Source organism: Podarcis erhardii, assembly GCF_964252035.2.
Source record: "Podarcis erhardii genome assembly, chromosome: 12".
Taxonomy (NCBI): Eukaryota; Metazoa; Chordata; class Lepidosauria; order Squamata; family Lacertidae; genus Podarcis; species Podarcis erhardii.
Window position 1 is genome coordinate 19,490,205 of NC_138513.1, and position 27,771 is coordinate 19,517,975.

The window sequence follows — 27,771 nt, forward strand, 5'->3', positions numbered from 1 at the left end:
CCTAAATTATTTAAAGAGTCCCCTGTCACCTAAACTGCCTAAAGCACATTTAGCTTTAAACTTGCTTTCCCCCATAAGAAAGTCAACCCGCTGTCTCTTCAATACGTCTTCAGTACAATGTATGTCCAGTACTCTGAAGATGTGCAAGCTCGCCTTCTTTAAGTGAGAAAGTTGTCTGTGTCTACAGCAAAAAGTGACTCTAAATTGAAATGATGCCCAAAATGATTTGGTGCCAGCAAGTCACTACGTGCACTAGAAAATGAAGTTATGTGCTGGGCCATCTGCAGCCACCCACACTCCATTGTTTCCACAGAAATGCCTTAGGATTCACATCTGGCCTACCAGCATTTTGGAGAATTAAAAATACAGGGGCCTTAACCACTCAGCCACCCAAAAAAGCAAGCATCAGGGGTGGTAGCAGTGGCAGGAGTAATGGAGAAGAGCAGGGTGGCCAGTACAGTGAAGATGGCAAGGAAGTGGACCAGCACAAAGGTGATCAAGGCCATCTTACCCATAGGCACTAGGGGTGCGGGGCACCTGGGCGCCGGGCTCTCAGGGGCACCAGGCCGAGAGTCCGGGGCCCAAGAGTTGAGTCTGGGGAAGAGCCCGCCCACCAGTCGGAGTACTGTAGTGGGCTTTTCTGCTTGCGGTGCGAGTTCAGGGGCTACTAAGCCAGCTAGATGCTGAGGTGGCTGGCCTGCTCCACCCTCCATGCCTGGGACTGGGCAACCTGGGGGGGGGCACTGGGCAGATCTTTGTACCTCGGCACCGCATATGCTTAAGACAGCCCTGGAGGTGGCACACAGGGTTTCTTGTCCAGGGCTCTCAAAACTGGCGGCATCTCTGAAACAGAATGGAGAGCAATAGTAGAATAGCTTAAAACCATTGGGTTCTTTGGCTGGCTTTGGTAGCCTACTGTACCAGTCTTGGCAGATGTCCTTAGATTGCTACTAGGTTGTCATGGGAAAGACAGAGGGAGGGTGGGGTGAGAAAAAAGATAGGTAGTGCCATTTTGAGGCTTCCCCCCTCTCTCTTTGATCTGTTGCATTCAATGTCTACATTTTATATCTCTCATTACTAAGTACCCAGATATATGTCAATTTCATGCAGTAGTAAATAGGTGATGGAGGGTCACCAAACGTATTACCTTGTTCAGAGATGTTCTTGGCCTCAGACCATTCATAATCTTCGCTTTGCATTGTGGCAGCCTATCACAAAATAGGCACAGCCAAGCACCAGACAAGTGCCGGTTCCCTTGGCCTGAAAGCGAGATGAGCGCCGCACCCCATAGTCACCTTTGACTGGACTTAACCGTCCAGGGGTCCTTTACCCTTTAACGTTTTACCCTTAGAAAAAATAGGAGCTAAAGGCCATTTTGAAAAGCCATATCTGTGCTGGCTCTTCTACCAAAGTTCCTTTATGACCAAAACAGCCAATTTAATCAATGAAAACTCATGATTTAGATCCCATTCAGGATGAAGACAAAAAGCATGCTAACAGCTAACCCTCCAGCCAATCGGAGCTCTGCTCCCATGAAGGGTGACAATCCAAAGCCTTGTGTGCTTCTTCATGGAAGTGGGACAGTGAATGGGCTGTGTCAGCAGCTTGCATGGATAATGCCGTAGGGCAGGAGTCTGGATTTTGTAGCCCCAATTCCATTTTTGAAACCGAAGTACTGTAAGACATCTACAGTGTGATGCTTCATGAGACACTGGGCGGATAGTCCCAAGACTTCATAGAGATGCAAGTTCCTAACAGGAACTCGGGAGCAGAGGAAGCTGCCTTATACTGCATCAGACCACTTGGTCTGTCTAGTTTCAGGTTTAATTTGGAAATTTTGATGCATATTATCTCTTGAGCTTACACTGTGTGTTCCTGAACTATGCAGCACAAAAGCCTGTTTCTATTTAAGTGTTCATAATTCCGCCCCTCCCAATGAATTGTGAAACCTAAAGTTTCATATGGTTTGATCGAGGAGTGCCTGCAAAGCAAAGCATTCTATGTAGCAAATGAATATATATATTGCTGAGTATACAACCTTTTTTTTACCGGCATTAAATTGTCATTTAGATCCTAAAATATGCTAACTGTACTCACAGAGCTGCTGCAGCTGCATGTGTTGGAATGTAGTATGGCAACTGTAAAATAGATATTTGACAATGTGTAGGCAGAATTATGTTTTTCAGGAGGTTGCAAGAAAGAGCCATATTTATCACCATCTCCCTGTTGTCAAGGTAACCATGTTTCCTTGCTGGGTAGCGTTCTTCGTAGGGAGCCTAACTTCCCTTTACCTAATTATTGCTAGCCATTACATTTTCAATTCATTTTATGTCAGTTCTCTGGAACGACATCCTCGTTTCTCTCCAGGGTTAGGGTCAGCCTATGTGTTAGCATGTGGATTGTGCTGACAGCCTATAAAGCCATGTGGAGATTTACAGTGAAAGGTAGGAAAGAGTGTGGTGCCAAACGTGTCCTTGAAACAGCCTCCCCCAGCCATTTTTCTCTCAATAAGTTTACTTGTAGCCTTGGAGGTCTCACCAGGAGAGTAATAGCTGGGCAAGGCAATTTCGGGGGAGAAGCACTGGTGGAGAAAGGATGTTAGGACAAGAACTGCTAGTGTCAGAACTGTGCTCGAATGTGATGAGCTGTAGAATTGTAGTCATCTGCCTAGGCAGCCAAGTACTCGCAGAGCCTGGAATAGCCATATCTAGTGATGGTACCATTGGGCCCTTCTACCTGGGAATGGAGGAGAAACTTACCTAATTTGCAGTTTCCAAAATAATATGCAGACTTAACCATAGCCATCATTCAAAATTTCCACTTCAGTTCTCCATAATACATAGTGATGTATATTAAAAATGCAAATAGTATGGTAAAGAGCTCATTTAAAAATGCATAGTTGAAAATAACATGCAAAAACGCATTATACTAAAAAACATTGCTTTGCAAAAGTGTGAATATTAGGAAAAAATGCATATCAAAATGTTTAAAAGAGATTTTTATGAGGACTTAAAAAAATAAATCACAAGCTGTTGCAGAAATTATTCTAGACTTTCAGAATGGAATAATGAGAAACAAAAAAACAACAACCCTGAAAGTGATGTTTCCTAGGTCCTGGGCCAACACTTTAACTACTATACCACAAGGCCTTTGCATTCCCTTCATTTGGTTCTGCTGGACTTGGACCCAAGCATCTCTTCCAACAGGGTATTCCTTGTATTCTGTCTGCCCTTCAAATAGAGTACTGTCCTCTGTAAAGTAGGGCACATTGCCACCTTGATAGGCTCTGGGAAGGTGTGTCAAGAACACGAGCACACAGATGAGTACTCTGTGTCTTCTTGGAATGATATATTCAGTGCGTCTAGAAAACAAGAACAACCCCAGATAAGTAAACACAGGAAAATGAACCTTCAGCAAGTTCATGTATGGGAAAGGGAGAGCAGGGAATGTAGGACAAGCTACAGAGTATTTCTAGCTCAGCACTTAGGCACTTAGTCCACAACACCAACAGAGGGTACTGTAAATGCTGCCCTGGCTGGTATCCCAATGCAGTATTATTGTACGATCAAAGTCATTCTGTAGAACCGCTTTTTAAAAATTCTTCACGGTATATTTTAGAAGGTTTTTAGTATGCTTTTACCATATTGTAACTTTCACCTGTTAAGTCAACCAGGTTCCCTTCACTGAAAATGACAGGAGTCTTTTCAGGTAAATGTGTCAAAATGTAATGTAGGTTTACTGTACAACTAACCCCCCCCCCCCCAGTATTTGAACTATACAGCTTTCTGGGAAATCTGTAGGAATAGCAGAAAGCTATGTTTGCTGTTTGTATACAAGACAGTCTTGTAATTAGCAGTGGGGGTTTGACATAGTTGGTCAATGGTCTCTGATCCCTGCTGAGCTGTGCATGGGATTCCAGGGGTCTTGGCCCTCAACCAGGGTCTGTGTTCCTTTGGAAAATTGAAGATGCGGCAGAGGCTGTTGTAGCTTTAAGAAATACGATTTTTTTTTTTTTATAAAAAAAACATATTTACACCTGAATTTAGATGGAGGGTGTCCAGATCTTACAGCATAGTCATCTCAAGAGGGGCTTGTTCCTCACAGCAGTGAAGCGCAGGAGCCCAAAGTACCTCTCCCAGCCAGACTGCATGCAGGCAGACTGCCCAAGATAGATACCTCCCTTTGTTCTCCCTTCTTCTTCCCATCACACCTTGCTAAAGACACTCTTTCCTGTCACCTCCCCCACCTTGGCAACCTCTGTCTGCCCAGGCTCAAGATTCCTCTTAGATTGGGCCATCAATACTTTTGTAATACTAACATCACTATCCCAGATGAGCCACTGGCTCCAAATTATACGCCAAATACTCCAATACCCCAAATAATAAAAATCATACAGTTTATTAATTTCTAGGGTATAGGGCAGTCCCCCCTCAAACCTATAACATTGTATTTTTGAGGTGTTGTTGCAAGTGTGTACTTGGATTCGCACGTGCACTACCAGCACTCCTGTATGTTCATATACACACTCCTGAGAATTTTGTAATCCTGCCAATTTTACAAAATTAAGGGGCAGGCTTTTGTTTAAAGCTCAATATTCTCAAGTGCAGTTTTAGATATTTTAAGCCTGGTTGCAAGGAAGTATTAACTCTTTTTGGTTTCGTTGTTGTTTTTAGGTCACTATAGCAAGGACATTTGTGACGCCTTTCACTCCACTCATGCTGAATTGTTCAGATAAGACCCTTGAAGTACTGCCTAAATAAGGGAAAAACCATGGGGACGTTAAGCTCGCTGTAGAAGCAGACCAGCATAGGCATTCAACAAGTTGTAGAGTGCAAGCTATTTTACCTTACTGAACTTTGCCATTTTTCTAACTGAACGGAAGAAATGAGAATGCCGTTTCAAGAATCTAGGGAGAATGGAAGTGAGGAGGAGGATGAGAACTCTGAGGCAAAGGTGGGTGGTTCTGATACATTCTGTAAAGTGCTAGGGATTTCATTATGTGATTTGTACTCATTTTTGGCATGCCTTCTTTCTTCTATAGGTGTTCCTTAAGCCTGTTATTGAGGATAGAAACATGGAGCTTGCCAGAAGGTGCACTGAAATGATAAGTGACGTAAGTAAAGGTTCTTTGTAGTGTGTTAATTCCTTATTAAATTTTTGGTCATGTTTCAGCTAGACAAGATTTTAAAAGCACGCATCCAAGGCTCTAAGTAGAAACGGACCAATTTGTTCCTGAAAAATATGTATGCATATTTGTGAACGGGTTAGCAGTTTTCCTTTAAAACGGCATTGTGAAACTGGCTTTTCCCATTTTCAATTTTCCCTTTTCTTTGCAAAGTGTTCCAACGTTTCTAAGTTGTCAGTAGAAGCTTATTCAGAATACATTAACAAATTCTGATGGGGTTTTAAATAATGTGGAGCCCAAATTTTTTAGAAGTTGGCTTTAAAGTGGCATCACGAAGGTTGAATTTGAGCAATAAGTGACTCCTTTTCACAACAACTCTGAATGTTGTTTTCTGGGACATCATTGCTCAGATGGAGCTGGTGAATTTCAGAGCAAATGAGTCTTGGCTTCAGGCATTCTTTTGGTGGGTTTGAGATAGAGAACTCATCTTTGTCATGTCACTTGAGCCCCCAAAAAACCTCCCTAGGGAGACATGACTGGCTTCTTCATTGCATGGTCTGTGCCATTTGGACAGTATATGGTTCTTTAGGAAGACCTTTGGGGCGTTGCATTTATTATTATTATTGGAGGTCCTTGTTGCTGTTTTTTATACCTTTGGTTTTGATTGTTTTAATTTTTTTTTCTGATGCTGTACAGTGGTACCTTGGGTTACATACGCTTCAGGTTACATACGCTTCAGGTTACAGACTCCGCTAACCCAGAAATAGTGCTTCAGGTTAAGAGCTTTGCTTCAGGATGAGAACAAAAATTGTGCAGTGGCGGCACGGCAGCAGCAGGAGGCCCCATTAGCTAAAGTGGTGCTTCAGGTTAAGAACAGTTTCAGGTTAAGAACGGACCTCCAGAACGAATTAAGTACTTAACCCAAGGTACCACTGTATATGTGTTTAAATTTTATTAGCTGCTCTGGGTTTCTCTTTGAAAGAAAGGCAGAGTTAAAATATTTCACTAAATAAATAAATGTCAGCACAACTGTGATTCCACTGAGGTAGCATTGGCCATACCATAATCTCTCAGGTTCAGCGTGACCATCTGTGAAAGGGTGATAACAATATTGAACTGCCTTGAGACAATATACTGAAGCCATCTTGAACATATGACAATTCTTAACTATGGCTGTATCATGGCCATAGTATTAGTTTTTCCTTGAGACCCACTAATTTCAGTGGCATGGTTGGTCACTTGCTTAACTGTCTTCTGTTCAAAGCAACGAGACTTAATTGTGCTTAACTTTAACAGGATTGTGCCTTAATCTGGGTGGTGTTGCTGCTTTTATCACATACACAAAATTGAAACTTGTCAGATCCACAGTGGATATCCACGAAGAACCTTCTTCTCTAGATCATTGATTTCTAAAGCTCTTTTTACTGGCTTAATGGAAGTCTGTTGGATTGCTGCCATTATAAGCATAGTGATGATAACTGAAATGTTTAAGTGTCCTCATCTAGCCACTTTACATCTCTCTGATGTCCAGTTCCTAGCACTGATTCAAGCTTTGTGTTTCCTTTTCTGAATGAGGTACATATAAGCTAAAAGCATGGGATGCCTTTGCCTGCAGCGCTGTGGCCCAAAGACTGCAGCAAAATACTGGGGCAAGATTTCACCCAGTATATTCTCTGTGTGATGGGCTCATGGGAAAAAGCTTTCCTAAGAGCCCTTGCTGAAGAGAGGAGGGGAAAGTCTATATAAGGCTGCTTCCCCTGGATCTCACAGCCATTTTGTCTGAGAGGTTTCAGCACGCCCACCCTCGGGTTAGAGCCTTCACTGAGCAATTTTGGGCCGTAAATGAATTTTACTCTCTCAACCTGATAAGCACTTGGTTGGGGCTTTCCCCACCTTTCTTCAGTGAAATTCATAGGCGGAAGAACATTGTATGAGGGTAGAAATGGCATTGGTCAGGATCAACATAGTATAGCCCCCGCCCATAAAGGGCTTGAGGGGGAGGATTGACCACAGCAAACCCAAGTGTGTGTTCGGTATCTGCTTGGTTGGAATCTGCACCCTGGCCCTCCAGTGAGACCATGCTTGCTTGTCTTGCACTACAGCAAGGTTCAACACTGGCCAACAGTTTATACACAGTTTATACATGCACACGCTAATATATTATTTTCTGCTTCTCCTTTCCAATCCAATTCTTCATTTACAGGTCCATTATAAAGGAGCATATGAAAAATCTAAAGGCCAGTGCATATTTGTTCCTGACACCCCTCAGCTAAAGCATGTGAAAAACATCTCTGCCTTTATTTCTGAGGTAAGGCAAAGAATATTTGGGAAATTGTTTGGCAATATGTACAGTCCGAGAGTGGCAATATTTACAGTTCCAGCACTTCCACCCACTCCTAACTCAGACAGCAAGCTCTAGAAGGATACTATGCTTGATGGTATCAAAAGCCACTGAGGAGAATTGACAAGGATACATATTCCTGCTTCTCTCCTGACAGAGGTCATCATACAGGGCAGTTTCCTCCAAGAGTGCCTGGATCTGGTCTGCAACCACCCACTCAAGAACCTTGCCCCAAAAGGGGAGATTGGCAACTGGCCTGCAGAGTGTGGCCTGCCACTTGCATTGGACTGATCACATGTTGGGACAGACTCATGGTGTCATGGTAGCCGAGAAGTCCTGAGCCACCCCAGAGCCAATTGCCTTGGCATGGATGTTGAAGTCCCCCAGAACGGGCAGTTTGGGGGTCCTCAACACTGCTTCTGAGACCAGCTCTGTCAGCTCAGATAGGGAGACTGCTGGGCAGTGAAGTGGGAGGTAAATGAGCAGAATCCCTAATCTGTACTGATTGCTTTGTGCCAGGAACACACATTCTAGATCCCTCTCAACTGGACAGAGAGCCTTGACAAAGCAATGGCATTTCTATGAGCCACAGCAACTCCCCCCCCCCCCGTCCCTCAAGTCTTCCCTGATGCTGCATTGACTATACAGGTGGACATAGCCTGTGCCACCCTACTCATCCGCCCAGGTCTCAGAGATACAGACCAGATCGGCCCCCTCATCCACAATCAGATCATGCATGAGGAAGATCTTATTCAGAGTTGACTTCGCATTCAACAGCAGCAGCCGCAGACCCAAGGGCTGGCTGATAGGACAATCACAGCACCCCAGGTTGGAGGAGGGGCTGGCACATGGCACTGTCACTAACTGGTTATCTGGCCTGCCCCACCTACCACACCATGCCTTCCCTTACCCAGAATTACTGAGACTGCCCCCTCTCCTGCCAGGCACATGGATCAGTGTCGACAAAAGTTTACTCCATAATAAAGTAGTTAGTCTTTAATTGCTGCAACAGACTAACATGGCTGTTCCTCTGGAAACTGTCACTTTTATAGGACTCTTAATTCAAAAACACATTAGTGTAAATTGATATTGCATGATTTCAAGTAACATGCTAGAATTATTTTAGAATCCAAGTTTGGCCGAAAAATGGAATTGTTACACTGTATAAGAGAGTAATCTGTAAAATGGATACAAAATTAGCAATTCTAATTTATTTAACATGTTATTGATGTACCAAGTATAAATCTGTTGGGCGCTAGCTCATAATACTTAGGTGCTTTGATCTATTTATAGATACTCAATATGTGTGTCATTCTGTATTTTTATGTGTATATTCTTTGGGTCTTACTGATTCCAGATGCAAGTCAAACACTTCAACATTATTTGTTTTGGAAATGCAAGAAATATTTATGGACTATAGTGAACACACACACACACACGGCAAAATTCAGCAATATTCAGGGCAGAGTGTGTGGTTTTGCATAAAGGTTTTACATCAAAATATGTTCCCGACTTTGTGCATGTTTGAGAATTCTGAATGGCTGTGAAATAAATGCCTTCACCTACATCCCCCTACATCCCCCTTTTTATTTATTTTTAAAATATGTTTATTTAATATAGCAAAAACAAGGATAACAAAACTCTGGTGGACAACATGGGGCTTACACATGTAGGATATATCACATAGAGTTCTTCAGTTGGGTTGGTCTGTAGAGGGTCAGTAAAGAGAAACGAAGCAGGGTTGGTGAGTGGAGGCTGTCATGGAAGTTGGAAAACAAAAGGGAGCCTCTCCAGGGGAGCAGATATGATTTAAAAATATATATTATTACATTAACTCTTTCAAGTGGGTCTGCCACAAATTCTGTGAAGATAACTGCTTAACATAGACAAAAACTTTTAATGCTGCAATCAGAATCTCAAAGAGATGTCTATAAAGATTTGTCACCAGAGATGGGCAAAATCTATTTTTATATCCAGTTGTCAAAAGGCATAATGTTGAACCTTTCGTCCTAAATGTCTTTTTAATCTGTTTGAAATAATTGCTGCATTATTTCTCTTCCTTCTAGGCACAATACAAAGCAGGTGCAAAGAAAGACCTCTCCAACTCAATCTATCAGCAGATGCCAGCCACAATTGACAGCGTGTTCGCAAAAGAAGTTACGCAGCTTCAGAGCAAAGTAATTTTTATAAAAAAAATAAGTATACTGTATATTTAAGCAGCCTGATCCATTTCCTGCTGGTACACATGCCTATGCACATGGAGGAAAGCACCCCCCCCCCACTTTAGGGTACTTGTTGGGGCCTTCTGCCTCCACTTGTTAGCTGTCAGTCATTCTATCCATTCCTTTCCATGCCTCCCATAAACGTGTCTAGAAGTCCTACTCCTCCCCAGAGTCCCAGTGTACAAGTTACTCTATGATCCACCCTGGAGTGTTCTGTCTGCAGCAATTTTAGTACAGTGGTGCCTCGCAAGACGAAATTAATCCGTTCCATGAGGCTCTTCGTATAGCGGTTTTTTCGTCTTGCGAAGCAAGCCCATTGACAGCTTAGCGGATTAGCGCTATTAGCGGTTTAGCGGCTTTTAGCGGATCAGCTGATAAGCGGCTTAGGGCTTAGGAAAAGGGGGGAAAAAGGGAAAAAACCCCGCAGGAACTCGCAAGACATTTTCGTCTTGCGAAGCAAGCCCATAGGGAAATTCGTTTTGCGAAGCGCCTCCAAAACGGAAAACCCTTTCATCTAGCGGGTTTTCCGTCTTGCGAGGCGTTCGTCTTGCGGGGCACCACTGTAACTGGTAAGACTGGCTAGTACTCCCACTTCAGGAATTCTCTGAACAGCCTCTACCAGCAGTTCTGTGACAATGGTAAAATGACATAGGACACAACATAGAACTTAGTGGCACCCATTGCACCCATACCACAGGGTGGAGTAAACATTTCCCAGCACCACTTTCTGGATTCTTCCACTCAGATGGGAACAAAACCATTGCAGTTTGATTCTTCCAGTTCCCAATCCAGACAGAAGACCCAGAAGGTCCACCACGATCAATGGTATTGGAAGCTGATCCAGGAGAATCAGCAAGGTTGCACATTCCTGACTATCTCCTGGTATAGAGTTTAAGTCAGCCAGGGTGAGCAAGGCAGTTTCTGCCTCAAACCTGCTTCATAAGCCAGATCAAAGTGATTCTGGACAATTAATGTTTGAAGCTAGGCTGCCACTCCACACATTTGAGCACCTAACCCAGAAAAGGGAAATTATACAGTTTGTTTGGGTTCAAAGATGCATTTTTCAGATGAGCCATCACACTGCTGTCTCATTTGAGGCGCCAAGAAGGAACAACCATACTCTTTTTAAAAATATAAACAAGACTTTTCATACTCATTCCTTATTATATGTATGTTATTCAGGAAGAGTGACCTTAAAAATCTCAATCTAGAATAAATTGTTTTAAGAAAGGCAGCTATGATTTTTGCAAGGGAGAAAAACATTCGCTCTTAGCGATACTGCTTGAAATCTGAAGACATTCGAAAAATAGACTTTGATTTGTACACCTTAAGTATCCACAAGCAGGCGGAAACAGGAAATTGCAATCACGGTTGTGAGAAACAGATGTATAATAAACAGCTTATAACAATCTAGATCAGCACAGTAACAGGTAAATCTGTAATCAATACAGTCTCTTAAAATTGCTGGTTGCAAAGAGTTAAGAGTTTAAAGTGAGCTTTCTATTGTGATAGCAGTAAATTACAGAATGTTTTTAAATAACATACTTAGTTTGATTTATAAATGAGATTAACATAATTTATCTGGCTGTCAATGCATTTCTTTTCTGGCCCTGTTCCAAAACACCATAGCATACAGTTTTACATAGTACACCCCCCCCCCGCTTCAGTGATACAACAGAACAGATACAATAAAAAACTGACTATAAGATTAAAATAAAGTTTGTTAGCGCAGCTCTGTCTTGTTGATGTTCCTCGTATAAAACACATTCCTAAATAATTAAATAATGAAACTGCTATTAAAACATTTATTCTGAAACACACATCCTTTTTTTTTAAAGAGGATATACATAATATATATTAGATGTAGCATGAAAATGTAAAACCTGCAGACACATTTATTTCCCATTTGTAACATAAATCACTGCATTCTGCTGCAAAAGCCAGGGAAAGTGGAATAATTTCCTCTTGTCGGGTTTCCCAAAAACTATGCCTGCAAGGAAAATGAAAGGAGAGATGGTGGTTTTACAGCAGAGCTGAGATTTGTCCCTTCCCAAACCACCCTCATCTAGACTCGCATCTTCCAAAAGTGCAGTGTTCATGCACAGACAAGTTTGACATATGATGGAGGGAATAAAATGATAATATTTATATTCTGCTCCCTCTTGCTTTCCTTGCCTTTCCTCTATATTTATTGTGGCTCCAGTGTCCTCCATGACTTACAGTGCTGTCACAGAAGATGGAAAGAACATCTCAGTGCCTAATTTGATGTTTGTTTGTTTTTAAAAAATGTTGCTTGTGACCAAGAGCCAGGGGCAGGGCAAGCCACGACCTTCATACACGCTGCCCAGACTTGTGCCCAAGGGGGGTTACTTTGGTGCTGCTAACATAGCTGTTTGACTTCACCGCTGGAGATGCACTCCATTGCCTCTCAAGTCAGATGGTTGCCAGCAACAGCAACCAACAATAGTACAGAGAAGTACCTCTTTTAAAGTGCACTTTGAAGGAGGAAAAAACAACTTATGAATCTCCGCAATTTGCCTTGTTATTTGGCCAGTGTGCATACCCATTAGCTATACCTTCAAGTTTGGCAACATCTACAGATTTGATGATCACCTCACCCCATTTCCTTTACCCAAGTCTTTTATTAAGAAGTTAACACAGCACTGGGCCCAGGACAGAACCCTGCTGCAGCCTACTTGCCACATTTCTCCAGGAACGATTGAGAAATACAATTTCGGTATGGCCTGCCAACTAACTACAAATCTTCCCAAGAGTCTAGCTAGCATTTTAGCAGCTTAGTCACTACTCAGTTGACCCTAATAGACTATGTGGAAAGAGAAAAGCAGAGAGCCAAAAACAGATTGCTGAGAGAAAGCAGAAGACCTTCTCCCTATAAAAATAATTAGGAAGAGAAAAAGGTAATCAGCTGTAGCAAAACAGCAGAGGGGTCAAGGAGGATGAGGATATGTACAGGATCATCGAATGTGGCACTGAAGAGATTAATCAGCAATTAGCCTAACTAGCATTACTGTTTATTCATTAGAAGAAGTAAACAAATTTCTGAGCACCAAAATAGCTGTGAGAGGATTCTAGCTGACTTGCATATGAAAAAGAGATTTTGCAAACCAACATTTCTTCCTTCAAGAGGATTACTGGGCACCCATTTTCTATGTTTTTTTGGGTTTTTTTGGCCTGTTATTTCTGTATACTGTCAAAACAGTATCAGAATAAATAACATCATATTTTGGAGCATTGTGATATGGTAGTTAACAGATAGTTAGGTCCTTTGTTTTTCTGGAAAACAAGGAAACGGATTTCCAGGTTTCCTGCTCTCCTCAAAGTATTTTAAAAATATCACAATGAAAGACAAACTGCTTGAAATAAATGAATGAGGAAATGATGGAGAAAAAACCAGGACAAAGGTTTTGATTCACATACATTCCATCACTTTGACAGAAAATTCCAAGGCTTGATCCTTATCGGGGAAACAAAATGACCCAAGGAAAATAGAAAATTAGAGCATGTCAACAGACTGTTCAATTTTCTTCTTTATAGCTAACATTTCTTCAAGCTCTTGGCAAATATGCTTGAAGTAATGTTTCTGAAAATGATGAATTGTGGAAATCCTATGTTCTACGTTCAAGACTGAAGAAAGAGTGGTGGTATAGCTGTGTAATCCATTTTTGGAATAAACAGAACTTTCAACTTTCTTGAATATGTATTAAATATTATGGCATACCAACTAATTAAAAGCACATATTCACATCTATAAATGTTGGCTCAGTAAATCTGATTGGACACAATTTACATTCAGTTTGGATTCAAAATGAGATTGGGGTGAATCTGAACCACTTTATGAAGTTCTTGAGCTATGTGCTAAATTCAAGTTCAGGAATAAGATCCTATTAAAGCTCATTCCTTGGCAATATCGTAAGTTCTGTTTGCAATTTCTCAATAGTATTGTTTATCTTGCTGCACCCATCCATGAAATTCTTTACAGTGGCCTTGGCCAAGTCTGAAATTAATTATGTGGACCCAGCAGTTTTGATATCAAAACTGTGGGACTCTTACGGATGTGCATTATTTTGAAAATAAACAGCTACAGCCTTTGCTGTATGGAGATTTTAAAAAGTCAATATTTAAAATGATGGTCCTCAGAATCTCACATTTGTTTTGTTCAGGCATTACCTTTGTGTAGTGAAGTGAGAAATCAGACCCTCCTTTTACTGATCTGCTGTAAACTTGCTTGCTTTAATCTGCATTGATCTTTACCAGTTGCAAATCCTTCTTTGGCTAATATGTTTTCAAATCTTCTTGCAATCTTTGCTATTAGGTTACACACCACTTGAATGCCTGTATTCCAAGAGCTCCTTATAAAATGCCTGTTGACTGAGGACCGTATTGCCAAGAATGGAAACCTAGCTGGTTTGAATCCAAAGCTTCCCTTTTTCCAACAGAAGGAGGAAAACTTTGGCTCTAACCTGGTGTGGTGTTTTTGTGCCTACACACACACACACACACACACACACACACACACACAGACACACAACATTTCAGTTAACTGTATCTGATATCTCTTATATGCAGCCAGTTCTATGAAAGATCTATAAAGGTAAAGGTAAAGGGACCCATGACCATTAGGTCTAGTCGCGGACGACTCTGGGGTTGCGGCACTCATCTCGCTTTATTTGCCGAGGGAGCCGGCGTACAGCTTCCAGGTCATGTGGCTAGCATGACTAAGCAGCTTCTGGTGAATCAGAGCAGCACACAGAAACGCTGTTTACCTTCCCACCGGAGCGGTACCTATTTATCTACTTGCACTTTGACGTGCTTTTGAACTGCTAGGTTGGCAGGAGCAGGGACCGAGCAATGGGAGCTCACCCTGTTGCGGGGATTCGAACCGCCAACCTTCTGATAAAAATAAAACGCAGCCATTCAAATAAAAATAAAAATACAGCCATTCAAAACTTAGTGATGGTTTCATTTTCCTTCTGTATTAATTAGCTGAAAATTTCTCCTCTTCCCCACTTCCTGAAAGATAAGGGGGAGCAGTAGTACAGCAACTTGTTTATTTTCTAACCCTGTAATTCAACTATTTAAAAGTAATTAGCAATAATTATTAACAGTATTTCAGTGTTATATTAGAAAACAACATAGGGACAACGCTGCCTGGGGCAACAAACAATCTGCATGCTTTGGTCCCTTCCCAAAGCCCACTGCAGTCTTTTGCATGCATTGGGTTCAGTGAAGATGACTGAAGAGATTTCGGAATGTATCTTCTTGGTTTGAAGTTTTTGTTTGTGGTTTCTATCCTGCCTTAAGGATACAAATGCTTCCATTGGTGACTTCTAAGTAAAAGCAAAGGGCAGTACCCAAACATAAAAACTAATCAGGATCCTTCCCACAGGGTAGCTGGCTTGAATGTATCCCAACAGTTTATTCTGGTATTTCAATTAAATTGCTTTTTGCCTTGCTTTTCATTTTTTCAATGCAAAATTAAATAGTCTAATTTTGATCTCTTTTATTCAGTGAGTACCAGTCAGCTTGGTTCAATGGACAGGATATTGGGTGTGGACTTGGGTTTAAATGTCTACTTTTATCTATAAGCATGCAGTCTTTGACTACATCACTCTGTCGCACATTTTGATACCTAATTGTAAAATGTAGATTATAGTTTGCTTCTTCACAAATTGTCAAGGCAAATGAGCACCTGAGCATTATGAGATATTTTTGATAATAGAGAGAGAGAGAGAGAGAGTCTGATTCTTTGCATCTTCATAGTTTAGGTTTATGAAAAGACACGGCAGGAAAAAATAAAAATAGTGTAAGAAAAGAAACCCTTCATTGACCTTCCTTCATATCTTGCATGATACATATGATATAAAATGTACCATTTACAGGTTCTCTATAAGCAAAAACATGATGCTGAAAAGGGTACATCAAGTTATGCGCATATGAAGGAGCCTCCAGATGTTAAGCATGCCATGGAAGTCAGTAAACACCAAAGTAATGTGAGTATTCTCTGCTATTAATTTGTGATGCTCCTGTGTTTGCCTGAAATGAAATGTAGCTTTGATATTTTGGAGAAATCATGGTTTGAGAATTTAATCATACAACGATTTAAGGGAAATATTTGCTAGTTTTAGGAAATAATACTTTGTATGAAAACTGTGAGTAAGATCCAACCTAGTGCAAGAGGGCATTCATTAGTGCAGCAGGGCACCCCTTTTCTCCTCCGGTACAGATTTTGGGGATACATAGGAATAGGAATCATGGAAGAAAGGATGAGATTTGCTCTTCTACATGAGACTCCACACCACGCCCCTTCATCACATTCAGGATTCAAAGGGATCAATTGTGATCGCTCGCACTATGTGAGGCTGCGTCCCCTGACTTAAGAGAGAAATGGGAGAGGGGCAGCGAGGCTAAGAAGGGAGGGAGACAAGGACATTGGAATAGACCAGGGGTCAGCAAACTTTTTCAGCAGGGGGCCAGTCCACTGTCCCTCAGACCTTGGGTGGGTGGGGGGGCGGGCTATATTTTCAAGAGAGAAAAAAAAGAACGAATTCCTATGCCCCACAAATAATCCAGAGATGCATTTTAAATAAAAAGACACATTCTACTCATTCTTCGTTTTGAAGATTAAACCTATTGTAGACATATTGTAGGCAGGACAAAACCTTTCTTATCTACCAACAGAGTGTTATGTGTCAGTATAGGAGCAGAATCCTTATTTACCTACATTGCTCTAATTAATTCCAACCTTTACACATAGAGTTTACAATTAATAGGATTAGGGCGAGTTTAAGATTATTTGCTCAGACTTATACTTAAGTGTGTGAAATGGGAAATTTCCTTTTACAGATGAAGGCTGTCATCTTCTAAAAATATCATTGCACTCCCAGTTTGAAATCGTCTAGTACGTCATGACTTCATGCCACCTTGAACAGAATTCACGCTGAGCTTCACAGTCGGCTGAAGTTGTATAATAGGAAAATAAATACTGTCAAATTTCCCAGGCTTATAACTTAGGGGATGGACATTTTAATGATCTTAACATCTATAGCAAGCAAAATGATCCCCCAAATTATGGCAATTACATTTCTGACCCCCAAGAAATATAGTTACAAAATTATTTTAGTTGGCATGCTATGTTTACCTGAAAGCTTGTTCTGCAATATGTGATTAATTTTCTGGTTGTAGAATATTAAATCTGTCATCTTATACTCATCTAGGAGCAAATCCCATTGAACTCAGTGAATCTCACTCCTAAATAGATATGCATAGGATTGCGTTGCTAATGTTGTGGCAGGATCTGGAGATCTGGTTAGCTAACCTCATATCCTCAAAAGGGCTTCCCTTATGTTTCATCAGTAGATGGCAAACCATCACTGAGGACCCAGCTATACAGCTGCAAATATAACATTTTAAGTGCATTATACAAGCATGACACTAGATTGCGATGGTGAGCTAATGGCAAATTCAATATATTTTTACAAAAACATTTTTTAAAAAAGCATTTTCACAGCATTTAAAAAATATATGTCTAGATTCCACCTGAAATTATTTTCAAAGGCAGTCTTAAAACTATGGCATTCAGATTATGGAAGTGAAGAACAATTGTCCCACTCTTAGGGACTTTAGGCAATGTGAGAAGCAGGGGGGTGGAACCTGTAGCCCTCCTGATGTTGTTGAACTTTGCCTTGCCACATGATCAGGAATGCATTCTAGCAATATCTGGAGGACAGCACATTGCCCAGAACAGGGGTGGCCAATGTGTCTTGCATTGTCACAGTTGAGCATCTCCAGATAGGTAAAACGGGACAAGGGAAGGGATGAGGAAGAAGCAGGACGTAGGAAGGACCTTGTTTGGGTGCATGGTGGAACTGTTACCGATACTGCCTATCAAAACTGATGTGATGTTGGCTGCATTTCATTTAGATGTTTAGAAAGTTGATGTGGGTTTTAACTCTCTTGTTGTTTTAACTTTTCAGATGTCTTATTAATTTTTCTTAGTGATTTCATCTTGTTTGTAAACAGCTTTGCATTTTTGTGTGTGTTTTGTTTTACAATCGAGCGCTGAATTTTTTTTTTTTGAAATAAATAAATGAAATAAATTTACCAGAGCAGAATGGCAACAATATATCCACCACCAGTTCATAGACTAAATAGGAGATAGGCTTACTCGGTAATAAGATCAGGACTGTGCATACTGGTGAAATACGATGGGAACCTTAACTAGAAATGAAAAACCTTAGTCTTACCCTTCTATGTATTTATTTACTATTTGCAAATATTTACTATCACTCAGAGACTCTACGATGTCGAATTACAAGAAGAAGACGCCCTACTCCCGGAGACGTATAGATCTTTAAAAGCTTGGTCTAATTTTTCAGCTGCCCCTTACTTAACTAACATCACTAACGAAGCTTATAGATGGGCTTTCTCCAGAGCCCGCTTTGAGACAATGCCCTCAGCAGTGCTGTATGGCAAATTTACGCGGGTACCAATGCATGCGCGTCTCTGCCCCTGTATGTCTAATAAGGTAGAATCTGTCACTCACATCCTTCTATTTTGCGAATTCTATAGTGAAGAACGAGCTCAACTTATTTTGCTGCTTTTATCAAAATTTATACCCCTTCAACATTATTTGGAATCCTCCCCCGAAATTCTACGAAAATACCTTCTGGAAGATTCCTCAAGCTCAATATCATATGAGGTGGCCAAATTTTGCACTTTAGCAATCAGGAAGCGTAAATCTCTTTTGTTGAACGGCACACTGCGAAGCTCCCTTGTGTAATAATTTTCTTTTTTTCTTTTTTTCTTTTTCTTCTTGATGCTGTTGTTGATTTCCCTTTGTATGATCTTGTGGTGTTCTGTGTCACTGGCTTTTGCCGCAATAAAACTTGACTTGACTTGACTATTTGCAGTTATTGATTGCTTATTCACTAGGTCCCTGAGTCCATCACAGCTGTATGTCACCATGAAGAATCTCTTGCTGTTTCAATGCCATTTCCCCCTCTAATTTTTTAGAAGTGATTGCAGCCAATCAGGGATCATGTAGTTATGTGTGATGTCCCTGGACCATGTAGCCAGTGCCACTGAAGGCAAATGAAGCTGCATTGCCCTCATACAGAATGGGTGTTAACAGGAAGGACTGCTTCTGCAATGTGCTCCCTGTCTTGTAGGACCTTACTGTGAGACAAGTGATGGCAGGCAATGGAAATTTCAGGGATCCTTGGCCTAGTTGCCTTAGCAAGAGGCACATGTTTAGTTTCTTGACACCTGCCTCCACACCAGGTGTGCAGGCACTTTGCGCAAAGTCATGAGAAGGAATGGCAAGTTTCACAGTGGGCTGCAGCGTTTGTGAACAGCACATATTTGTCTTGGCATGGGCCTAGTCGCGATAATTCACAGACTGGGAAATGCGTAGCCTTCTGCAGCCTATGTTCTGCTGCTACATGACATTAGTAATATGAATGGGGTATGGCAACATATAAACTATATATTGCAGACATTTGCAAAATGTTTGATGTCTCTGTCTCACTCCAACATAAATATATCTTTGACTGGGTGCCAGAAGAGTAATAATTTATGAGAGGAAAAGTATTGCGCTAGACCTTACATCAAACTTGATTGGTGAAATAACTGTCTGATTTTTCTACTGTCTCCTCACTGTGAAATTAACCACACTTCCTTATTTCATTTACTATGTGACTGTCACTTGGGAACAATAAGGTACAAAATTGCTGCAGCGTTCGCCACAAGATTCTGTGCATTTTTCTCTGTGTCTGAGCTGACAGTTCAGTCCTTGCTGCTGTTTTGAGCGCATATGCTGGGCTTTAATTTGCAATTTACATGGATGATGGGGTCCTTTTCAGAAACCTGTTCCTGCTGCCTTTATGGTATTCACTTCACCTCATGTGGTCATTAGGGTGAACAGCATATAATTAGCTAAATCTATGTAATGCTCTGAATTGCAAGAACCTGGATGCACTTCTGGTTTTATTCATTAAAAAAATGTTTCCAATGCTTTGCATGACAGTAGTGAATAAGATGAGTTAATTTTTTACAAAGAATACTAGGAAATTATTTTAGCAGCTTCACTTAGACCTTTTTTGTAAAAAGTAATGTATTAAATGAAAACATCATCAAGCGACTAACATACAGAAGCAGTCAGATTTTTAAAAAAATCTGTTTGTCTATCTACTTATTTAATGTATGTTCCACCCTTCCTCCTAAAGGAGCCCTGGGTTCATAGCGGTCAACTTTTCCCTCTTCTGGCGAGGAATCCTATTTGGAATAAGGGAATTTCCCTTAAAAATGGAAAACGTTGACAGCTATGCCTGGGTGGCAAACATATCAGTGATTAAAACAATACAATCAAGAACATATAAAAACAATTTCACACATATATAAAAGAATAAAGGTGTTAAAGCGATATGGACAGAAGCTGAAAATTCATGTTAATATTTTGGGAAGACTATTTGTTATAAAATTGTGATATTTTTTTTTTAATTAATTAAAAGATACATCCACTAATATGGTACTTCCAATGTTCTTGTTGGCACGAAAGTTTAGAATTTGAAGGCAAAGTAATTTGTTTTTCAGATAAGGAAGAGATATTAGGAAAGGAATTGTGAGTGGGAGAAGCTTGATGCCCTTATGTCCTGCTTCCGGGCTTCACATATTCAGCTTGTAGCCTGCCTCCATCAACATTTGGTGGGGTACATTCTGGAAGAGCTGAAGTTTCCAAGATCCCTTTAAAGGCCACTGCATGCAGAGTTTGTAATAGTAATCTAGTGTGGATGTGACTAACAGGACTGAATCACTGTTACTAGATCAAACCTGATCAGCTTTTGTTACAGGACAATATTTTGTCCCAACCTGTAAATCCCAACCAGCTTTGTCTGCAAGGCAAGATAAACTTCAGATATCAATTAGATACGTTTGGGAAAACAAATGAAAAATAAAAGACTTCCCCTCATAATACACATTGCATAATATACATGCTGATATACTAGCATTTCCATTTTGGTCTTTGAAATAGGAATGAGTTTCTCATTTTGTTTATGATATAGGCTGTTATTAGGTATTATTTTGCCTTTATCCTGGCAATCTACCAGGTGGTGTTTCCTGAATGTATAGGACAGCTAATACGTTAACATTGCTACATTTATAGCTGACCTGCTAAGTCATAGATAATTAATGAGTCTTTTATTTTACAGGTTTCATATAAAAAAGATCTCCAGGACACTCACAGATATACTGAAGTTTCAAATCGACCAGACATAATGATGGCAACCCAGTTGACAAAGATAATAAGCAACGTATGAAATTAAATTTCTTTGTAATTTATAGAAAATGTTGATAACTTAAAATTTATTTTTATTATGGACAGAGCTACTAAAGTTGTACAAAGTTATGATAAATTCTAGATTGCATTCAGACCAATAACCTAAGTACCCCAAAGGGGGCAATTTTCAGTAAATGATCCTTTCTCCCTCTTCTTATGTGCTTAGGTGCATAAACATGAGAAAATTTCCATCTAGCACTCATTATTATCAGCAGCCAAGCTTTCTAAAAACCCTTAACCTGCCGCCTCAACTTTTCTAGCATTCATCACTCCACTCAATTTTAAGCTTCCCCCAGTTCCTTTCTTCCAAAATTTTGGATTGGCCAGTTAAAGAATGCCACAATACAGCCTCAAATATCCACCTGGTTTTCATTCTTGAAGTACCAAAGTTGCATCCGAAGGTTTAAAGGATAGATTCTCTGTCTGCAGTTCTAGCATATAAGGTATCCTGTCTATCAGTCTCTGACCTTTCCCCCTTCCATGCTTCCTTGACCTGCACACCTGTTGGTGGGTTCACTCTCCTATAGAATTTCATGCAAACTCCCCTCCCCACCCCCGGTATGCAGACTTCGACTATATTTTACTCATTGCAGTCTTTATTGACTTTAATAGGATTGTATTTCTGTAATTTAGAGTGGAATCTGACCTATTATATTTTTTAAAAAAGGCAGCCACCTGCATGTTCAGTTCAGCTTTGCTGGAAATTGCAAATCCCCCCAAATAACAGGGAATCAGCATTTCTTATGTTTAAGCTCAACCCTTGATCAAACTGGAGGATTTTTAAAAAATGCTGCATATTGTTTCTCAAATAAAATAAATGGTACATTTGTTGAATCAGGAGAAGCCTGGGAATTGCTGATTAGAGTGTTAGCGAAAGTGGTGTCAACAAAGGTCACCAAAGATACTTGCTATACTGTTTCTTTTGAGACTTACATTTCCCCTGACAAAACTGAAAGGGTGGGGGGAACTCTCAAAATAAAATTATGCCTGGCGTGCACATACTTTTCTTTTTATTACTTGAAGGCTGAATATGCGAAAGGAAGGCGAGAAATGAGTAAGGAACCAACTGTCCTCGGAAGACCAGACTTCAACCATGCAAAAGAGGTTTCCAAATATTTAAGCCAAGTAAGATTTTCTTAGCTTTCAGACAATGACTCAATTGAGATATCTGATTCCCAGGAGTGCAATCAAATGATTCACTTTTCTAATTGCAAACTATCTATAATTGCATGAAAACTTCAAGATAAGGTTTCCACAACTCTTTCCCATAGAATTGCTGTAATTGGTATGCATTAAATATTTTGAGAGATCTGTAGCTGAAAACCCACAAGTGGACGAGTAAATTTGCCTTCGGTCACAGTTAGTTTGGTGGTAGGATTAATACATTTTGATGTCACTGGCCAAATATATAGTCTTTGGGGCTGGACGGTGGTGTTTAATTTTTGTTTCAAAGTCTTTTGAAAGTGGATTTTTTCTTTTGCCACACAAAAGCCTGTTTTATAAATAATAATAATAATAATTTCAGTCCATTCAGAGAGCAAACTGCATGAACTTAGTGGAGCCATAAAACAGAGAGTGGCATTATGTCATTCTGCTCGATGTCAAGGTATCACTAAATTCTAAGATAGGATTGCAATTGATGCAAATGAATGTCACAGAGCCCTGGAAAACAGCAATTTCCCCCCTCGCTGCATCTGTGCAGTCCTCGTGTTCTCTTTGGATCATGGATAGTTCATATATGAAGGGAATTCTAGGGACGAAGAGGAGTCTAGTGATCTTTCAAGGCATACTGGTGTATTAAGAAGAGAATAGTGTTTATAGGCATAGGCGATTTTAAGCCACTACTTTTTCACACAAAAAGGAACAAACCATCCTTCCTGGTCCTATTTTCCACCCAAAGAACAGTTTATGGGAACATGATTGGGACGTAAAAGCTACGGTACATCTGCTACTTAAAAAAAAAAGGAGTTAATTAGGCCAAGTGGAAAAAAATTAAGATCTTTATGATACCTGTAAGCTAAATCATATAATTAAAATATCATTTACTTTAATCATACATGCTGGTCGAAAGCAGTGAGGTTATATATTTCCTCTTTCTTTTTAGAGTCCCAGTAATAAGGTTTTGCTTGAATAATCCCATTATCTTATTAAAGAATTTGCTCTTTGTTAATAATCCTTTAAAATACTAATTTATATCTTACCCTCAATCAGTGTGGTATTAATTATTTGAGGGGTAACTATTAGAGCTTGGATTATGTGCTAAGGTATTGTATTACTGTAGAAAATACAGGGAATTTTTGCCACATTTGGCCCAGGACATTTCATGCAAGAACAGCTACACTGAGAGGCATCTATTGCAGGACCCAAAGTAGTGTTGTGCTGCAGCAGCTGCCGTGACATTACGATGGATCCTGGGACACTTCTTTTAAACCTTGTGCCGACTGTCTTCATCCCTGGCAATCATTTGCTTGCTTTGGTTATGTAGGTGGGGCCAGCTCTTGCTTTTATGCCTCAGACACCATGTTATTTATTATCCTCTCTCAGGTTATATTCTCAGCAGGTACTTGATGCTTCCAGACAAATTTCAGGGTGCTGCATATTTATGCTCTACTTTATTTGATCTCCTGGAAACCCTTTGGTTGTTCTCAGCTTCTTAGTATATACATTTTGTTTGTTATAGGGATAAGAAAATGATTTATAGTGTTAAAAACCTATTTCATTTACAACGAGAGCTTTCTAATGTGCAATGCCTAGTGCTTGGCTTTTTTAAAAAAAACCTTTTGGGGTGGTAAATAGAACAGCAGGTGCTATAGTTCACTTATGAAACCTAATACTTATTGAAAGTGCTTGCGGTTAGGAAAGCTGCCTTATAGCTTCAAAAGATACACTTTCCCCAGCTGTATATGGGATTTGTGCAAGTTTAGCAAGAAATTTGTTTGGCTTAGCATTCTTCACGGTTGTTTTTGTTTTCCTCCTGCTTCTTTCTGAGCCATGTCTTGATGATATATATGATATATGTTGTCTTAAATTAATCTCAGTCCTTAAAAGAAAACATGCTTCATGTGTAATCATCACATTAAATAAGTATCTTGATACTCAAATAAAGCGATTATTGTGAGAGACTCCTTTGGAAAGGACTGTAGCTCAGTGATAGAGTATATACTTTGCATGCAAAAGGTCCTGTTTTCAATCCTTGGCATGTAAGGTAGAGCTAGGAAATACCCCGTCTGAAGCTCTGAAGAACAGCTGCCAACCGGAATGAACAGTGTTGACACTGTTGGACCAGTGGTCTGACTCAGACTAAGGCAGTGTCCAATTTCCTTTCTATGCTCTCAAGAAAGGAAAGGAAGACAATGCAGTAAATGGTCAGGATTTTTGTAAAGAAAAGACATACTTCTTTTGAGACACGTGCCTTTGCTTCCCATCCAAATAGCTTATAAAGTTAGCCTTTATAATTAAAATCGAGCTGGGCGGGGTGGGGGTGGGGAACCTTCCCAGTTCTCTAAAACTAGTTTGGCAATGAAAAGCTCCTGGGATTTCTGCTCTTCAAAAATTTTTTTTTAAGCCTGACATGCACCTGAGAGTGTGATATAGATGTCTTCTGTTAGAAACAAACTTTTGACTACATTTAACGCCAGACTGCTTCCCCTTTCTCCTGTGCACTGCAACCAAAATTTTATTCTACTCTATAAACCATGTCATTTGTTCAGATCTTGCTCTTGTTGTTTTTACTTTGAGTTTGAAAGTTTACCACCAACACGTGTTATTCTTACTTGCCCTCTTTTTCCAAAGGCTGGGACTAGGGAGATCTGCCATTGACAGCAGCAACCTTACATTATGTTTTCATTGGAAATATTAAGTGATACAAGGCCTGTGACACGATGCTGTTGCACTTCAGTGCTGCTGTTGGTAGGAGCAGAAAAGCTTACAGCACCATGATGTAACATTATGGATGTTGTATCAGCAGATATTACTGAGGAGAGATGGAGGGTTCCTATTTTTCGTGGCAGCTTTCTATCTGCTGCGTCATCTAGTTCCAGCTTCGCTTTCCTTTTATGAAGCAGGGATCAGGCAAAGATGCTCCAGAAACCTAGATAAGCCCTTTGGGGCCGGGCCTATGGCCCTGTACTATACCCTCTGTGTTTATTGAACTGGCCTGTAATTATATAACTGAGGGTTTGGGATAAGCTATGAATAGAAAATGCTGATGCTAAGCTATTCTGAAATCTGCACTTATGCACTATTACAACCTATGTGATTTGTTTGTTTCTCAGGCAAAATACAAAGAGCAGTTTAATAAGGATATGAAGAATTACTGCTACAATCCTCTGGAAAGTGCTTCTTTCAAGCAAGCACAACTTGCCTCTGTCTTGGCAAGTGATGTAAGTAGGGCTGTTTTTGGCACTCTTTTTATTGTAACGTTTTTGTGTGGAAGTTGCTTGGTGGGCATTTTATTTTCTTAGCATTTATTTGGAAAGGTCTCTTTTCAAAGGGTTAAACTTTCCCCTATAATAGAATATGCATTGTGGCCATCTTTTTGTCAGACCGTAGTAAATGAGTGCCACCTAATGGCCGATAGAAAACATGGCAGGCAAACATGGAAAAGAAGAACATTTTTTTTCCTGCAGTGAAAATGAAACCATGCATTTCTGTCCCATGCTCTGGTTTGTTTTTAACCAAATGTCTATTCTTCACCTTGCAGGTGAAATACAAAAAAGACCTAGAAAGCCTTCATGAGCCAGCATCTACCTTTCCGAACCTGTTACAGTTAGAGCATGCCTTGAATGCCAGCAAAATAAGTAGCCAGGTAAGTTGACTTTCTTGTGATTAATTCATTTGAATAGGGTTTTAAAATGCAAATGGTTCAGAGCAGATAATTGTTGTGTTATGTTCCATTAAACTTAATGAGCCCTTCATCTGAAGGAGCAGGTACATTGGTTGGGGGTACTACTTCTGGGTCCACTGCTGTCGCTTGAGGTTCAGGTGGCCTCAGTGGCATAGAGTACCTTCCGTCAGCTTTGGCAGGTGGCTCACCTGCGCCCCTATGTGGACAAGAATAGCCTAACTTTTGTTGTTTGTGCTCTGGTAACCTCTAGGGTAGAGTACTTCAACGCGTTATACATGGGGCTGCCTCCGAAGACAGTTCAGAAACTTTGGCTGGTGCAGAATTCAGTGGCCAGGTTGCTCACTGGGGCAGGTTGGTTTGAGCATATTACACCAATCCTTGCCTGATTGCACTGGCTGCTGATTAGTTTGTGGACCTGATTGTTTTGACCTATCAAGCCTTAAATGGCTCAGGGTCGCAATATCTCAAGGACCACCTCTCCCTATATGAGGAAAGACCCAGACCCTGTGATCATCATCTGAGGCCCTTCTTTGCATGCCTCCTACATGAGAGGTCTGGAGGGTGGCAACACAGAAACGGGCCTTTTCTGTGGTGGCTCCCCATTTGTGGAATGCTTTCTCCAGGGAGGCCCGCCTGGCACATTCCTTACATATCTTTAGGTGCCAGGTGAAAACTTTCCTCTTCTCCCAGGCCTTTGGCTGATTAATATGCTAATATGTTCTGTATTTTTATCTTTTAATATTATAAATCTGCCCTGTGAACCTTGGATGAAGGGCGGTATAGAAATTTAATAAGTAATTTTAAAAAATCATAATTGCATATCCTTAAAAAGCAAAGCCCATCTTTGTATGTAGGCAGCAGCCATCTGGAATGTCATTCATGGGATGAAAAATGGGAAGCAAGGGTTTGTGGTCTTAAATTAATCTCTTACCATAGAAGAGATTTGGTGTTTTTATATTGTAAACTGTCCTGTGATTCTCTGATGAAGGGCAGGAGAGAAATTTAATTAATATTAATGATACTGATACTAATAATGTCTGAGTTACCAGCATACTGTGACCAGGAGTTCTTGAGACACACCAATGTCTCAAAATGGTGTGTGTGTGCGCTTCATAACTAATTCTAACCATTGAGGAATTCAATCTTTATGAATTCTGATTCAAACAGAAGTGTGGATTTCTTTTGGATTTCATACTTTTTTCCAATTCTGTGAGAAATTTATTGGCTCAAAAAAAGGAACTAAGATGCATTTACGACATGTATTGAGGATAAAATGCATTTTAAATATACATATTGCAATTCTTGAAGAAGTAGTTTCCATGAAAAGAAAGAGGGAAGATAAATGTTAAAATATCTGGCAGATTTTTAAAAGAACTCTGTGTAGACAGAGGAAACAAATGTCTCCTTGCACTACCCAATCTGCCACTACACCAGTAGCCCTATAGTTTGTGAGTTTTTTTCGTTTTCTTTTACCTTTTTAGCTCCTCTTCTTCTTTTTAAATAACACTTTTATAAACTTCTAACCTTTATAACAGTTAAAAGGAATCAGCACATCAATATTTGTATAAACTACCGGTAGATGTGGAAAGACTTCAGATTGCCCCCCCCCCCCCGCTCAGTCCTCTTATTTTGGGGATATGATTTGAGGTAGCTGAATGTAATTCACATGCTGCAGAGTAACACCTCCACACACCCTGGTTTTGTTTTACTGTGAAATGGGTTTTTGCTCTCACAGTACAAGCAATTGCTTTGTGCTGCAATCATGAAGCATGCTCATGCGATTTGGCAGCAAAGCTCTCTTCTTAAAGGTGACTTGTTTTTGGTTGATGTTCACCTGTCGACCTGTAGGTACAGTATGTAGATGAGAAAATGCTTCCAGAT

At 40.3% G+C, this 27,771-nt stretch overlaps 1 protein-coding gene across 10 annotated transcripts in view; it reads left to right on the forward strand.

Annotated features, from left to right (window-relative positions):
• The window catches only part of NEBL (nebulette), a 167,665-nt gene that overhangs the window by 115,772 nt on the left and 24,122 nt on the right, over window positions 1-27,771 (forward strand). For 7 of the 10 annotated variants that reach the window (XM_081881975.1, XM_081881976.1, XM_081881977.1 and 4 more), the window contains exons 2-10: window positions 4,674-4,953; window positions 5,042-5,113; window positions 7,329-7,433; window positions 9,533-9,643; window positions 15,589-15,699; window positions 20,917-21,018; window positions 22,068-22,169; window positions 25,319-25,426; window positions 25,747-25,851. The exons of the other annotated variants lie outside the window; for them this stretch is intronic. In XM_081881975.1, coding sequence (XP_081738101.1) covers window positions 4,885-4,953; window positions 5,042-5,113; window positions 7,329-7,433; window positions 9,533-9,643; window positions 15,589-15,699; window positions 20,917-21,018; window positions 22,068-22,169; window positions 25,319-25,426; window positions 25,747-25,851 — 885 coding nt within the window. In that variant the 5' untranslated portion in view covers window positions 4,674-4,884. The remainder of the gene's footprint in view (window positions 1-4,673; window positions 4,954-5,041; window positions 5,114-7,328; window positions 7,434-9,532; window positions 9,644-15,588; window positions 15,700-20,916; window positions 21,019-22,067; window positions 22,170-25,318; window positions 25,427-25,746; window positions 25,852-27,771) is intronic. 10 annotated transcript variants of the gene reach the window in all.